Source organism: Benincasa hispida, chromosome 1 (assembly GCF_009727055.1).
Source record: "Benincasa hispida cultivar B227 chromosome 1, ASM972705v1, whole genome shotgun sequence".
In the NCBI taxonomy this organism is placed as follows: domain Eukaryota; kingdom Viridiplantae; phylum Streptophyta; class Magnoliopsida; order Cucurbitales; family Cucurbitaceae; genus Benincasa; species Benincasa hispida.
Genome location: NC_052349.1, coordinates 84,285,781 through 84,303,541, shown reverse-complemented (window position 1 = coordinate 84,303,541; position 17,761 = coordinate 84,285,781). Strand labels below are relative to the sequence as shown.

At 31.5% G+C, this 17,761-nt stretch overlaps 1 protein-coding gene across 1 annotated transcript; it reads right to left on the bottom strand.

Moving 5' to 3' along the window:
* Window positions 1-12,246: 12,246 nt before the first annotated feature.
* Window positions 12,247-14,482, bottom strand: LOC120089111 (transcription factor bHLH87-like). Its single transcript, XM_039046535.1, has 2 exons — window positions 14,018-14,482; window positions 12,247-12,815 (listed from the first exon to the last, which is right to left on the bottom strand). Exons 1-2 carry the CDS (start codon window positions 14,301-14,303, stop codon window positions 12,292-12,294), a joined length of 810 nt encoding a protein of 269 aa, XP_038902463.1. The 5' UTR covers window positions 14,304-14,482; the 3' UTR covers window positions 12,247-12,291.
* Between the last annotated feature and the right edge of the window lie 3,279 nt (window positions 14,483-17,761).

Genomic DNA, 17,761 nt, shown 5'->3' with positions numbered 1-17,761 from the left:
CCATTCCCTCACGAATTCCTAGGAATCTCAATCTTAACCCTCGCAAAATTAAATGTCGATCTTTTACCCAGAAGGAAAATGAAATAGAGAGTGGGAACAGGGACGAAGAAACGATCTTCGATAATGTTTTGCCCCCGTGAACATTTGAATGAATGTGTATTCAGAAAGGTGACTTTAACATATGCATTTCCAATCAATCTTGCAAAACAGGGAAAAAAAACCTTTAAGCATACAATCCAACAAGTATGAACAATGCACCGACCTTCTTCTTGCTAAAGATTAGTTTAATTCTTCTTTTATTTTTGCCAAAAGCAAAGTAATACATTCAACTATTAGTATTTGATCAAGATGAAATTCTGTCTAAGCCAGGTCCTATTTAGGATGAGATATTTTAAGTTGGCTGTATTAGTTTTATGCATTTCATTATACCATATGTTTTGATGATAATAAATATTTATTTATCGAAAATTTTAGTATTTTTAACGTTCATAGTGTAAAATTTGAAAAGACGATTCTAACACCATTTGAATTATTCAAATCATACGTTCAATTTATGTTTAAATCTCATATTTTTCTCTCTTCTAAGATAGTCTCTCATCTCCCAATCTTATTGAAATTGTTCTCAAATTGTTCATTATTGTCGATCTACCTTTAAAGCTTCTTCTAAAAATTATTTTTTCCAGAGAAATTTATTTTGAGATTTAGGTTACTTTAGTACTGAAAGCTTTATACATCAACTCTTTGTGAGAATTTAATTTATGTGTGATTTCAATTTCATCAATTCAATTTAGAAGTTATAATAAGGTATGGATGAACTTTGAGTTTGAACCCAATAATTTAATCCTGAACTTGCAAAAAGGATTCATTGTAGTGGTTTAATCCTAGACCCAATAAAAGATCATAGTGGTTTGATCTTGAAACCATTAAAAAAAATATCGAAATAGGTTGCATCCTAAACCTGCAAAAGAATCCGTTGTAAAAAGAGTAGTAAATTGGTTTGATTCTCACTCATAATAGAATCCTTGTAATAAAATACTCAAAGAAGTCTCAAAGAATAGAGTAAAAATTTAAAACCATTATAAAATTACTAGTGTCATCTCTCTTTCTCTTTACTCTTTAATTTAGACACTTTAGTTATTTTTGTTTATTATTTTCATTGGTTTCTTTAATTTTGTCTTAAATTTCTTGAAATGGTTTTAATTTTATGAAGCAATCTAACCATTAGTTTCAATTGCTTTAATTTCATTTTAATTTTATAAAGCATTTTAGATTATATGAGATATAGATGTAATTGATTTTTTTTAAATAATATTATTTTAATATATATTAACAAAAATAGGATAGGATTGAAAAGATTGATAAAAATAGGTTTTTAAATCGTGTACTCGGTACACAATTACACCTTAATCATGTACCCGGTATACGATTAGCTCTAAATCGTGCATCCAGTACATGAGTACCTGTTGATCTGGCATATGCAGCGTTGACTGAGATAATCTGTACCCGGTACATGATTATCTTAAGTCGTGTACTGGATACACGACTTCCTTCTCCATTAAACCGCCGTGCGACCCTTCTTCTTCCTCATCCGAAAGCTTCTTCCTCCATTTTCCTCCGTCTTCCTCCGTCCAAACATCATCCGAAATCTCCCAATATATTCAAAAAATTAATCGTTCGTCTAAACATCGTCCGAAAACTTTGATCTTCCTCGGTCTTCCTCATTCTCCATTAAACCGTCTATCTTCTTTCTTCTCCATTAAACCATCCGTCTTCCTTCGATTTTCTTTGATTGAGGTAAAAAAAAATTTCCTACGTTGTTTTCCAATATATAATCTTCATATATATATCATTTTGTTTGCATTTGAGTTGAACTTAATATGTGATTTATACATCCATGATTTAGTTTTGGATATTGTTGAACTTAGAAATTAGATTTTGTTGAGCTATTTGGATTATGTTTGTCTATTTGTTGGGCTATTTTTTTTTTTATGATTATGTATTTGTTGGGTTGAACCTAGAAATATATGTATATGTTTATAAAAATAAAGATTGGTTCATATATATATTATTTTGTTTATATTTGGGCTAAAGTAAATGTATGATTGATGAATATATTATTTTGTTTTTATTTGGACTGATTTAAATGTATAGTTTATAGATCTTAGATTTGGGCTAATTTAAATGTATAGTTTATGAATCTTAGAGTTGAGCTGATTTAAATGTATAGTTTATGAATCTTAGATTTAGGCTAATTTAAATGTATAGTTTATGAATCTTACATTTGGGCCGATTTAAATGTATAGTTTATGAATTTTACATTTGGGCCGATTTAAATGTATAGTTTATGAATATTAGATTTGGGCTAATTTAAATTGGATTTTGTTTGGTTGACATATTAACATATATTTTTTTTCAACTATAACGGTTGAAAAAATCATAATAAATATGTCAATGCGTACTAAATATTTAGTTATTCTTGAACCTGTAAATGATGGAGACGGTGATATTGATGTTGAGGTTGATGAATTATTTGAAAACGATAGTAGTGGGGAACATGATCTTGAGTTGGTACCGTCGGATATGTTCACCTAAATAGATTGGGAAATTACAAATTCAACATGTGAACTAGGGTCTACTTTGGAGGAAAAGAGTATAGTGTAGATAATTGTAGTTTAATACGGAAAAGAATGTTGTTTAATACTAAAGAAGATTTACAACTTGCTATAAAAAAATATTGTGTGACAGAACACTACGAGATTATTGTAGTGGAATCAAATCAAGATCTTTGGTGTGTCAGATGTAAATCATGGAGTGATGGTTGTGATTGGAGGTTACGGACACGTCGGCGTAAAACTCATGGGATGTTTGAAATCACCAAACTTCAAGGGGAACAATCATGTTTGTTTTCAGAATTGACACATGATCATTCATAGCTTGATTCAAATTTTATGAGTATCGAAATTCAAAATTTGGTTAGAGCTGATCCTGGAGTAGTTGTGGCCCTACTCCAAGAAACAGTTAAAAAAACAATATGGCTATAATGTTAATTATAGACGGTTGTGGTAAGTCAAGAGAAAAGCGTTGATTGTTGTGTTTGGTGATTGAGAGAAATCATATTCAGAGCTTCCACATTTGTTGAGTGCTCTTGTTCATTACAATGCAGGAACACGAACAGATTTGTTTTTCCTTCCCTCTGATGTGTCAGGTACAACTATTGGAAATTATTGACCGCCATATCTATTCATGCAAACGGGCATATATTTTCTCTTGCTTTTGCTATTGTTGAATGTGAAAATTCGTCCAGTTGGTCTTGGTTTTTGTGGGCATTGCGTGAATATGTTATCCAAAGAGATGGTATTTGCTTAATTTCTTATAGACAAAAGGGAATTCTTGTTGCAATTAATAATGAGAAAATTGATTGGAGTGAACCTAGAGCGTACCATCGATATTGTCTTCGCCATGTTATCAGTAATTTCAATACGAAATATAAATCAAAATAACTAAAAGATTTGGTGTTTAAGGTAGGAAATCAACACCAAAGACGCAATTCATTCGATGCACGAAATAATTGAAACAATTGAACCCTAAATACCTTGAATATTTTTCAGATATTGACTTGGAGAAATGGACCCAATCACATGACGATGGGTACCATTATGGGTGGATGACAAGCAATACAACTGAATGCATGAATGGTGTTTTCAAAGGTGCTAGAATGTTACTAATTACTTCTTTGGTTAGGCTAACATTTTATCACGCAATACTGTATTTTGAACGTCGAAGACAAGAAATCAGTGAAGCACTCGATCGTGGGGACGAGTATACAAAATATGCCCTGAGAAAACTTAAGAGATAGGAAAACGAGCATCTGTGCATACAGTGACATCTATTGATAGGGAAAGTCAAACTTTTGAAGTACAAATTGGCATAAGTATGATTTCTCCCTATAAAGAACAACAGACCTAAGTTTTGAGCTTGAAAGAAGGACCATGTTCTTGTAATAAGTGGCAGTCATTCAAGATTCCATGCTCTCATGTAATTGCAGTTTGTAATTACATGCGTTTGACATACATACTACTTATTGATGTATGCTACAAATTGTCCAACTTTAAGCAATATTATGAAGGTCGCTTCCATCCAATAGAACACTTAGATTATTGGCCAGAATTATCATTTACAGAAGTTCGTCCAAATGCAGACTTACTAAGAGAACAGGGTCGGCCAAAAAGTACGAGCATTCATTATAAAATAGATTAGAGAGAGGCAAGCCAAAAAGTTCGATGTACAATTTGCAATAGAGAAGAACATAACAGACGTACTTGTCCACAACGTACATTAGGTGCTTCGTCTTCGGGTCATTAGGTGTATCTTTTATGTACTTATATTTTTTTTATGTAATTGTATCTTTTATGTACTTATATTTTTTATGTAATTGTATGTTTTATGTACTTGTATTTTTCATGTAATTATATCTTTTATGTACTTATATTTTTTATGTAATTATTTCTGTAGCGACCCGAGTTTAGGAGGGGTACATAAATGAACCAGTATCACATCCAAACGAGAGGGATCATGAGAACATGAAAGTATGGTTAAGAAAGGCTTAAAAGAATTGAAAGTTACTACCTATACCAACAAGGTGCACCTTCCTTTTCGATGGCTCAATCATAAGAACTCCAAAGTTAAGCATGCTTAGCTTGGGTCAATCCTATGTTTTTGTGACCTCCTGGAAATTTTCCTATGATGCATGTGAATGAGGACAAAACATGCTGAAAGGACTCGTGTTGGTTAGGCAAGGGAGGAAGGGAGGATGACATAGCCAGGTCGTAGAGGATGTAGGGGCCATTAAGGGCCGAATCCGAACTCTGAATCCTGGTCCGAATCCTGGGCCTGGGGCATTACAGTTTCATTTTATGTAATGAATTTATTTTTCATGTAATTGTATCTTTTTATGTATCTTTTATGTGATGGATTTTTCATGTAATTTAAACTTCTTAGGTAATGGAGTCTGGTCCTTCTAATCCTGTACAATTATATCAACAAAATTCGCATCGTTCACAATCGGTAGGCATCTGCACAACATACTATCCCATTTGATCACAACATTATTCCCTACGTTGAACAGGCAAGTTTTTTTGGGGTTGCACAAATCGGATTGACACCTTATTGTTGGATTTTATGTCCTAAAACTCGTAGTTTGTAATATCATATTCTTGTTTAATAAAGCTATTATTGAAAATCTTTAGTAAAATTAAATTCTATATTCATGAATCTAATAAACTAAGGATCCGAGGCTATTAAGTTTAAGTTTGAACTTTATGTAGTGACATAAATGTAGATCAAGTTCAAATATATAGCCAAAATGGTCTATAGTATATGAATAAGGTTGGGCACCTTATTCTAGAGACACTATGGATGCGGCCCATTTTGTAGTTAGTACAAACAATGTGATCCTAAACCGTTCATGTGGAGACATGAAAGTGGGAGCATCCTATGTAAAGAGTTTGCATAAGACTGAACCATGAAATAGTCACTTTTTACGTTCTAAACGCCGTTTTATGTATAAAACTGACTATTTCGTTAATTGATGACCTAGGTAACTTAATCTTAATCCTGAGCTAACTATGAACTCCTGTTCACTCAGAATTATCCTTAGATCTGCATAGGTGAGGGCAGCTCATTATCGTTGGCCCAATAAGCCTCCCATTTCAGGGGTAAGATCAGGTGGATAACTGGAAACATAGGGTGAAAGACGGAATTCACTCCTACCCATTATAGGGATAGTAGATAGGTTGTTCCCTTTAGTACTGAATCCAAGTCTTGAACAAGAGGCCCCACCCTCTCCTTGGCCTGAGAGAGGTTCGGTTTATAGGTTGGTTTATAGGTTGGACCTTAAACCAATTGTTCATTAGAGGATTAGTGGAACTTAAGGAACAAGATGTAGTCTTGGGGGTAAAACGGTTTTTATGACCCAGTCGAGATTACGAACAACCTGTGAAGGATTAGCTTACTAATCATGGTTATATCAAATGGACACAAATATATCTATAGTGAGGGAAGTGCAACTACGGGACTATAGTAGAATGACCCATTAGTTAACGAATGTTGATTAGCTCCGTCTAAAAAGTTTAATAAGCTAATCTCGGATCATTAAAGCCCATGATCTTTAGGTTCATTAGGTTCCCCTACTAGCTCATATGGAATAAACTTAGAATGATTCGAATTGTTTGAATTAGGTGAAGAGAGAGAAACCGACAAGTATATGTGATATAGTGGTCGGTTTTCAGTTTAGAGATACAGCTTTAATGATTAAATGTGATTTAAATATCAAGAATATGAATACGTTCATATTCGGAAGCTTAGAAATAATAGACATGGTCAAAGATGTAAAAAGTCAGTAAAAAGTCAAAGAATTGACTTTTGACTTTGAACAGTCAAACTTTGACCGGCCTTATATTCAAATGTGATTTGAATTTCGAGAAAATGAATATGAATTCATGCTCGAGAGGTCAAAATTAGTCAACATGGAAAAAATCATAAAAAGTCAAAATGTTGACTTTTCGGTCAAATTTTGACTTTGACAAAATGACCATTTTGCCCTTTGACTAAAGTTAGTGGGAAAATCCAAACTTTTATTGGATAATTTCACTAACAAGATAGTGGGCTAGGTGTTGACTTATAGTGGAGACATCAAGCCCACTTAGATAGTGGATTTTGAGGTGTTGGGTTTTTATGAATTTGTTTCATGCAATTGTTGCATGGCTTTTTTCTATAAATTTGTGCTTTCAATTTGGATAGAAAACTTTTGCAATTTTGCCAAATCTAGTTTTCAAAATTGGGTTGAAAAAAAAAAAAAACCAACCCAAAACCAATCCATCTCCTATTTCCATCTCTTTCTCTCTCTCGGTTTCTTTATCCATCGGGTCCCACAACCCAGTTCTGAGTCTAGAGGATAGTAGGTCAACTCTAGTGGTTGTACGGTTCGTGTTCGGGCGGAGATAGAAGCGTTTCAGGAGCTACAAAGGTTGTATTATATCCCTTTTAATTTACTATTTTTTCCTAGATTTGCATGCTATTTTCCTTTTAATTAGAAGCAATTAGAGTGTAATTAGATCCTTATTATGCTGTGTATGTCTCATGTTCCATCACTTATTACTGCTCTAGTTAAGTGTTGGAGATCAGAAACTCACACATTTCACCTGCCTTGTGGGAAATGTACAATCACGCTGCAGGATGTTGCCATACAGTTTTGGTTACGAGTGGACGGACAACCATTGACAGGTTCACTATAATATGGTTGGAAGAATGTTTATGAAGAGCTCTTAGGCGTTCTACCAAATGATCTGAAAGGCTCAAGATTGAGTATCCCCTGGTTGGTGTCCCAGTTTCCAGAATTACCTCCCGATGCCGACGACATCAACGTACGTAGGTATGCACGAACATACATTATGCAGCTTATTAGAGGATTTTCATTCGTTGACAAGTCAAATACTCTAGTGCATCTCATGTTCCTCCCGCTACTATCTAATTTCGAACATGTTGGTACGTACTCGTGGGGTGGTGCATGTCTTGCATGGTTGTATAGAGAACTTTTACGGGCTACCAATGCACAAGCGTTGGAAATAGCGGGGCCACTGATACTACTATAGGTATAGGCTTATGATAGATTTCCAGTTATAGCATTACAAGTCCAGTTACAGGCCCCAGATCCTCGTCCACTTAGTGCCAAGTATTATTTCATTTATATATTTATTTCGTTATCGTTTTTGTATGAATATAAATTAATTGTATTTTTTGTAATTTTAGATGGAGTGGTGTATTAGCTGCCTCTGAACAATCAGTAAATATGTTGCTCGTATACCGAAAAATATTTGACAGACTGATGCCAGGTAACAAATGTATATATAAATGAATATTTAAAACATTTTGGATGTATACTTATCTTCTTTCTTTCTTTCTTTCTTTCTTTCTTTCTTTCTTTTTTTTTCAGATTATTTAGACACCATACACACAACAGATTTGGTCATCCCTACCTGATTACTGTCGTGATGGTAAAGACATCTGGTTGACCGTTAGCTCTCTTATATGCTTTCATATAGTAGAGTGGCATCATCCAGATCGTGTGTTGAGACAGTTCGGTCTACGACAAACGATACTTTCATTTTTCTATACACTCACAGCACTACACCAGATTTATTTGAGAGATAAGCACGACCAAGACTGGCGTCGAATCCATGCAGAATATATATCGTACTGGCATGGACAACATGATCGTTGTGCACAGGGAGAATTAACAAATGGGTTAGCTGTATCAGATGACTACTTTTCCTGGTATAATTCAATCATGAGGCGATTTATCACACCTAACGGCGCTTACTATTACTGCATGGTAAGAGATTTAAAATCAGACATTTTCTATATATATGATATGAATATTGTTTAATATTTATTTTTTCATTGTACAGAATAATTTTATCGGAGATGTACAACAATATTCAGTACAGAACAACTTACCATAGTTGGGTTCAATGTGTCAACAAACATTGATCAACATAGAAGGTATTATTCAACAAACAAGACGACTCAATGTTGTTAACACCGATCGAAGACGTATTCATCGTAGACAACAACGACAGTAGGGTGAACCTAATTTAGAGGGACACGAAGACAACCCCATGAGGGGTAAGGGCCAAGGGGTCATTTTTAAATTTCATGTAAACTTTTATTTTCAAATTAAAAAACTAATTGTAAATCTTCTTTAATATCATGACAATTTTTTTTTAATATGAGTACAAAATAATTATGTTTTCATTATAGATTAAATATATAATTAAGTTTAATAATGAAAGAATTTGTGGACTCGTTCCTAAAATCTCAATGTTATTGTACATCTCCAATTAATAAAATAATAATTAGTTAATCTATTTTTTAAAAAAGAAAAAAAGAAAAATGAATTATGGACCGTGTCCAAGATTGGGTCCACGATTATGACAATCGTGGACCCGGTTCACGAGTCTCCATGCGACCGGTTAACCAAGTCAGCGTGCTAGCTGGATTAAACGTTAATCGTGTACTCCGTACACGATTCCACTACCCTACTTTTGTCAATAGTTTCAACATCTACCTATTTTTAAAAATACTTTCTCATATACCCCATTTTTATCAATAGTTTAAAAAAATACTATACTTTTTTAAACTAAATCCGGTGTAATCTAATCATTGTCCAAATTCAAAAGTCATGCGTAATCAGTTTTATAGAGTATCGGGTAGAAATGCAAGTACAATTGATTTGTAATTCCTACTTTGCATTTTTTCCTACATAAAATCAGAAAATCACATGAATAAACATCGGTATTCAAAATTATGGATATGGCCTGCTCAAATGATTATTATTATTATTTTGCTTATTTTAACTAAATTTCACCAACATTGAAAGTCAAAGGCATGTGAAAATCTATCAATAAGTTAGGTTAATTAGAATCTTGATAAGCACTGACCCTTATAAACAATTTAAATCTAGAAATGTTGACGGCAATATCAATAAAATAATTGATATTGATAGATACTTCTAAAAAAAACTATAAAAGTAATATATATGTGCATGGGTGTATGTATATATGCGCATATATGTATGTATATATATATGTATAAATATTACACTTTTTTAGTGTATTGACTTGCTCATTATTTATATTATATATTTATATTGGTAAAATTTTGTTAGCTTGTTTTTTTTTATATTTCATTAATATTCTTAGGAGATATTGTTTCTATATACACGTTGCATAATGAAAATATCGATTCATCTCTCATGCGTCCAGGCCATGTAAATGTGAAAGATCGATGGAAATGTCAAAATCTCGATTGAAATTTTAATATTGTGGATAACAACATTAATATTCAGACAATAATAAGGAGTTGTTTGGGGTGAGAAGATGAGATGAGTCGAGATATGAACTCAACTCATCGTTTGGGAGGCCAACTTCGTATGTCAGACATTTTATACCATGTGTATCAACAATACACTCAGCTCTCATCACCACCAATGTCTTGTTGCTCAACTCAGGTGATCACCTTCGACAACCAACTTTGATGGCCAACTTCGGCGACCACCTTTGACGGCCAACTCCAGTGACTACCTCCGACGACTAACTCCAACAACCACCGCCTGCGGCCAACCAACAACATCCAACCACCACTATTGACGGCCAACTCTAGCGACCTCCGGCCGTGACCACTCCACCAACTACGACAACCATTATTTTAAATTATGACTACTACAAATTTTGGCTTAGTTGATACATGAGTTTTTTGTTTTGTTGACACCCATGACATAAAATCGTTAATAGAACCTTTATTTAAAGCTTAAAAATAAATATTGATTTAAATACATGTAAAACTTCAACAAATGTTTATTTTTAAATTGACGTACAAAATGACAATAAAAACATATTTGTTAATACAAAAGTACGCAAGTTCCGTCAAAATGTTGAATCAATTTTTGATTAGTTCATAGTATTTTATAGTTGTTCTTTATAGTAATTTAACATTAATAGAATCACATGTATCACGTAAGAAATCAAACAAACTGATATGTAAAAATACTTTTGAGAAAAAATTGTTAGACACATGGGCCTTTTTATTTAATTTTTTTTTTTATCAATAATTTTTTTTTTTTTTTTTATCAAAAGTGTTAAAATAAAAATAGTAACTAGAAATGCCACATGCACAAATTTGTAAAATGATTACTCAAATTTAAAAAAAAAAAAAAAATGAAATGCATGATCCAAAGTTAAACACTAAACTTCATTTCCCAAAATTCCCAACAATGCATGTATGCTTAAAAAATAATAGAATATAGTGCAATTTATAGTTTATGAAAAAATATATGTAGAATTATTGAATAAAAACGTTTTCAACCAAAAATAATATCATAAAAAAATTATTTATGTAAAAAAATATACTAGATACCCCTAACATATGAACTCAACATCGTCCAAACACCCAAAACACATATATATGACTTTCACAAACATATAAACTCCATAGATGTATGAACTCCATGCATATGAACTCAACTTAGCGCGTCAAATAGCTCCATAATAATAAGATATCATTTTGGTCCTCTACTTTGAAACTTGTTCACTTTTAGTTATAATGTTCAATTTTAGTCCTTGCACACTTTCAATAAATCTTAAATTTCGTTTCTAATCGCTAGTTTATTCTAGATTTTTTTTTTTTAATTTTATTATTATTTTTTAGCATTTTACTATGTATTTTGAAAACATATTAACATGTACTTTTTTTACATGAAGATTTTTATTATTTAATCAATTTTAATAAAAGATAAATATAAGATTAAAATTGAAAATTTTGAAAGTATATAGACTAAAATTCAACATTTGGAAGGATAGTCTAGTCTAAAGTTACTCTGAAGTAACGAGATTGAAATTGTACAGGTTAATAAAATTAAATAATAATAATAAAAAAGAAAAAGAAAAGCCCTTACCCAATTGGGAAAAGGATAATTATTAAACCCCACAGTGAGATGATGAGGGGCATGGACCATGTGCTCATAGCAAATAAAATTGGGAGTTTTTCATGGGCCACACTTGGGTTCTATAAGGGAGACAGGACCACTCATTGGGTCTCCTAATTCTCAGTTCAATGTTTCTTTGTTAATTTCCTTATGCTAAAAACATTCCAATTTTAAAACATTTTAACCGTACACATCAATATTTAATTATTTATGAACCATTAGGAAAAAATTCATAATTTTATAAGTTCTAGCTCTTCATTGAATAAAGACTCATTCACCATTACATAAAAAAGATTTGTTTTGTTAGAGTTAAATAATTATATCTTTTATCTCTTGTACTCTTTTTGTGAACCATGTGTGTTTTCTTTTTATAGCATGAACACGAGATACAATTTCATTCAAATTGGTTTTTTAAGTTTGGCCTCAATTAAAAGATTAATGGCATAGGTTAAAATATAGGGTAATTATAATGAGTAGCATTTTTAGGACTAATAATTAAGTATATAGTAGTACTTTTTAAAGAATTGTAAATATAACAAATCTATCAGCGATGTAGTCCATGAGAACTCGATTTAAGTTTTGTTATATCTACAAATTCTTTTTCATTATGTTATGTGTGCTAATACTTTTGATTTGATTGTTATATTTGTAACTATCCTGACAAATAAGATTTAAATAATGTCGCAAAGTAAATGGCAAACAAAAAATTATTCTTAACAATTAACAAATTCAATATTTTATTGATAAAGGTTTTAGAGAGGAAAATTAGGGTTGAAAGAGGTGGAAGTTGAGAGACAATCAATAGAGCCAAGTTTGTAGCTTAAGCCTTCTAGTGCTTTGATTTGTGCTCTAAGGAACTTGAGATAGCTTGCTGCCTCATCAAGCATGGAGGCAATGTCCATTTTGTTCCCACCAGGAACTAAACTCTGCAAAACCCTAATTTTTTCGCTTATCTTCTCCCTTCGTATTCTCGCTGCAATTGTTTGAGGCTCCTTCGACATTTTCACGTTTCTCCTCCTCTTCTTCTCCACAGTCTCGGACCCCAAGTTCACCGGCCTAAACACTGCTGCATAGTATATACATTCCTTCATTTGTGACACGAGCTGATCTCGATCAACGGGCCGCTCAACCTCGTCGTTGTTCGAAGATGATGGAGATGGAGATAGAGATGGATTTATAGAGTTGGCTGAGCTTGGTTGTTTTTCTATTATGGAGTTTTGTTGTTTTGGTTTTTGGTTCTCAAAAATGTCCAAAAACCCACCTTGTGGTGCACTTCCTACATAACCAAAATCTCTTGTAGGTTATTGCATGGTAAAATAAATCTAATATTGTGTGCATGGTGCAATAATTTTTTTCAACACTAAGTCAATAGTATAAGTTTTACGTTAGTTAAAAAAGATGGTGAATAGGATAATATTTACAATATTTAAGTGCTAAAAAAATTATTTAAAGATAATTGTAAAGTTAGAATATATACGATATTTTATATACTTAACAAATAAATGTGTTCACATATAACTCAACTAAAGAAAGTATAATATAACTTCGACCAAAATGTCAAATTTTCAATCTCATTCATTGTTCAACTCAAAAGAGTAAGTTGAATTTTAATCCAATGTTTTTTAGTACAAATTGGAGTGGGGGGATTTGAACTACGAATCTCTATGTTACTAGATATAGATGTCAGTTGAGTTAAGTTCATATTGATATTTTAATTTAATTTTATTGAATTATGTTAGTTATTTTAAAATATATATATATAAAAACATAGACGAAGAGATCCAAAACCTACCAAACTTAAAAGGAAAAAAAAAAGGCTATTATAGTATCTTGAATAATTAACTCATATTGAAACACGAGGTGAATTCGTATCTTGAATAGTTAACTCATATTCAAACGCGAGGTGGATTTTTATACTTTATACGATCTATAATCTATATATATATATATATATATATAATTACAAAATTTGAATCACAAATTGAGTTGATTCAGGATAATAATTATATTTTTTAATGTTATTTATTTTCATTTTAAAAAAAGCCTCTTAAAATAGAATTTTATGCATGAAAAACACATACTAAGTAAATGAGAAGTAGAATTTCCATCCATTTAAAAATCAAATAAAATTTAATAAAAACCTTTATATATATGCAATCTAATTTGATTTAGACGAGATTTCCAATAGGAAAAATTTTGGGTGTAGAGTTAAATGTTGTCACGTGGTAACTTGGTTTTTTTTAAAAAAAAAAATAATAATAAAAAATTATTTTGTCATGTATGAAAAAAAGCATGAAAGTGCAATCTAAGGTGTACGTAGGTATTTCTCTTTCCAACGTAACTTTTATTAAAAAAACTAAAGTGTGAATAGTACTAAAAAGTAGAAGAAAAAAAAGTGTTGTAACTGAAGTGAGAAACTTTTTCTTCTTAATTAAAGCAAGATGTCCCATTACCAAACAAGTTTATACAAGTTCAAACCTTTGTCATTTTCAACCTCATCGAACAAAACTCCACCGGAGCTAGCTCCCACCGGCCACGACTTTTCACGTTCAAATAAAACCTTGGAATCCTTAGCCAATTTCTCTACCTTCATCTCCGGCGCCGGAGTATTGATCTCCGACAACCCCAATATTCTTGCCACTGTTTGAAGCTCTTGTAACGGCGGACTCGAGCATCGACTCGGGTCGTTGGAGACGAATAAGCTTTCTTCACAATTTCTGTCTTCTTCAATACTCCATGAGCCATTCCAAAGCAAATCATCCATGGTTGAAGGCTATGGAAGCTTTGTGTGGAAGGGTTTTGGAGTTTGAAGAGAAGACAAAAGGGAGAAAGGACTTTTTTTTTTTTTTTTTTTTTTGTGGGAGCTTTGGTTAGTTTGGTGGGGAGTGGAAGTGTTTACATTTATGAAGATTTGGAGCAATGAGATGTCCACATAAAGTATGATGAATTGTCTCTATTTGTCTTTTTCTTTTTCAAACAAATCTTCAATGTACAATAATACTTCAATTGGCTTTCCTTTTTCGTGGGAAAAATCGACCTCCCAAGAATTATTGCATTTAAATAGAGTACAAATGCGAAAATTTATAGTTTTATTTTAGCACATAGAAAATCAAATTTTTAAAATTTCAAACTAATGAAATAATTTTTAGTCTTGTTGACTCGAATAGTCGTTAACTATTTGAAGAGAATGAAAAAAATAGGAATTTATGATATTTTAAAGGGAAAATGATGTAATTGTCTATTCAAATATACCTCAAATATGTTAGGTATTATGATATTTCATATCTATAGTCTAAATCACACCAATATAGAAAAAGATATACCACTTCATCGTGTAACCATACTTTCCACACAAATAGTTGTAATGGGAAAATGTCGTGATTGTTCTTAAACATATATCCACTGTTAGATTTGTGATGTTTCGTACATGTGGTTTACATTTTCATAACACACACATACAAAGAAAAGTATATACTTTGACCACTTCGACTCGAATTGTTGTAATAGGACAAAGAACATGTTTGTCCATTCAAACATATCTTCACCATGAGATCGTGATATTTCATATATATGGTCTATAGATCACACCCATACAAGAACACATCATTTCACATGTAATCCATAGTTCTAATGAATAAAAAAATAGGAATTAATTAAAAGATGTAAGGGCAAAATGTAGTTATAAAGATTCTCTCTTCTTAACCCCTTTTATATATAATATAGGTATCTAAGATGCACGTATTTCTTAGATATAATAGTATATGTAAAACACATGTCAACATGAGCATAGTTTAATTAACATAAACTTGTACTATCAACCTCGAAGTCTAAGGTTCAATTCTTCCACCTCGTTGTTAGGTGCAAACAAAGTCTCACATTGGTTATGAAAAAATTATTTTCATTTAGTATGATGCTTTTTGGTTGGTTCCAAAAGAACAATCATGAGGGTTTATGCCTAGAATGGACAATAACATATTATTTTGTAGAGAGAGGTGGATGTTTCATTGTCTTAATCAATTAGTATCAGAACTATGGTCTAAATCTAGCTGTTATGGTGAGATCCTCAATAATAAATAAAAGTAGTGAGTCTTTTGGATGAATCTCCAAATCGAACAAAAATTACTAGGACACAGCAAGTAAATAGAGCTCTATCAAATCCAATGGATTTGGATGGAGATTAGACATATCAAATTAGATAGACCGGTGGAGTATATCTTTATTCGAGAGGAGGAGATTAAAAGTGTGATAGGTGATCAATACCAAGTGTGTTCCACAAAAATGATCCATAATCATGCTCTATTTGGCTTTGCTCTAGGATTAGATAAGAACAAGCTCTCATAGGCAATCGAGAGTGGATGAATGAGGGAACTCGATGGTGGTACTTTCTTCGAGGAAACGATTGTTAGGTGCAAACAAAGTTTCACATTGGTTAATGAAGGAAGCGATTATTGAGTATATAACTGAGGACAATTGTTTCTATTGGTATGAGACATTTTAGGTGGTTCTAAAAGCAAAACCATGAGAATTTATGTCCAAAGTAGAGTATATCATACCATTGTTCTTATCATCCACATATTGTAAAAAAAAAAAACACACCCATGCCTACCCACAATATGTAGAATGTAAAAAATAGATGGTACAAAAAAACAAACTTATGTTTGTAAAAATAAAAATAAAGGAAAAATATAAATTAATAGAATACCCCTAAACTTTATGGGTTATATCAATTTAAACTTTGAACTAATAATTGTATCAATTTAAACCTCAAATGTTTGTAAGTGTATCAAAATTTACACCATCCATTGCATTCTGTTTGGGAAAACATTGAGTAAAACTTATAACTATATTAATTAAACTCCTAACCTTGTATATTTGAAATTTCCTTCAAGAATCATCCGCGCATTCATTCTAGTCGTCCACTTTGTGAAATCGATATTTGAAAAAGTCTACATGTGTTTGAGAATTAATACATGAATGATTTTCAAAGAAAAACTTAATGAATGGTATAAATTGATTGACTTATTAAAATTTATGAATTTAGTTTATTTACATTATAAGTTTCACATAATATTGGTCGAACGAAACTTGGATGACAATGTAAATTGATACACTTACAATAGTTCAGGGGTTTAAATTGATATGATGATTAGTTAATGGTTTTAATTTATACAACTCCAAAAGTTTAGGGGTATTCTATTAATTGATATTTTTCCTTCTTTTTTATTTTTATTTTTACAAACGTGAGTTTGTTTTTTTGTACCATCTATTTTTTATTTTTTTATGTTTTACATATTGTGATATAAGATGGTTTCAGAACAGATAGTCTAGGAAAGCCTTATATTCAAGTCTCTACATTGTTGTTTTCTCCCCAATTAATATCAATTTTTACTTGTTGGGTCTTTTTCATATTTCAAGCCCACAAATGAGGACAATGTTAGATGATATATAATTAAATTATGTATGTATTAAAGACTGTTTGTAACTTTGTTCCTTACCTATATACGTTTCTTACCTACGCCATAAATGAAGTATCTCTTTCTTTTTTTTTTTTTTTTAAAAAAAAAGACTTAAAATATAGACATGGTTATTAATGCCCATCACAGATAGATATTAATAAAAGTCTGATAGAAACTGAGATAAATATTGATAAAAGTTCATCAATATCTATTAATGATAGAAACTGATAGAAGTCTATCATTAATAGAGGTTAATAGAAGTTTATCAATGATAAAAATTGATACAAGTCTATCACTAATAGATGTTGATAGAAGTCTTTCAGGATCTATCAGTATTTTTTATTTTTTTTAATTTTTTTTACTATTTTTATAAATAATTTGACATTTTTCATGGTGAAAATTCTTCACTTTACCTTTTGTTCAATCATTATTTTTCCCCACTTGGCTGCGTCAAATCACATCATTCTTTTAGAATTTAAACCCAATGATTTTTTTTTCCTTTTTTACAATAACCATATTCAATTCAATCATCAGAAAAGAAGCAAGAATAAATCAACTATGAGGGACTAAAAGACATCACATAGATTGACTGAGTCGGTGTTTCATATCCAATTATTTTAAATAATAATAATAATAATAATAACGACGAAGACGAGAAGAAAACTTATAGTGAATCAATTTAAAATTTTCTTAAGACTTTTCTATTTTAAATGTGGAAATCAATGTATTATTATAGAAATACTCAAGAACCAAATTGATTATGCTT

Excerpts from the sequence above, each read along its gene's own strand:
- LOC120089111 (XM_039046535.1), bottom strand. The coding sequence starts at position 14,303 with ATGGATGATTTGCTTTGGAATGGCTCATGGAGTATTGAAGAAGACAGA. Across the intron at positions 12,816-14,017 it reads TGAGGTTGAAAATGACAAAG|GAAGTGCACCACAAGGTGGG; the intron begins GTTTGAACTTGT and ends TTGGTTATGTAG.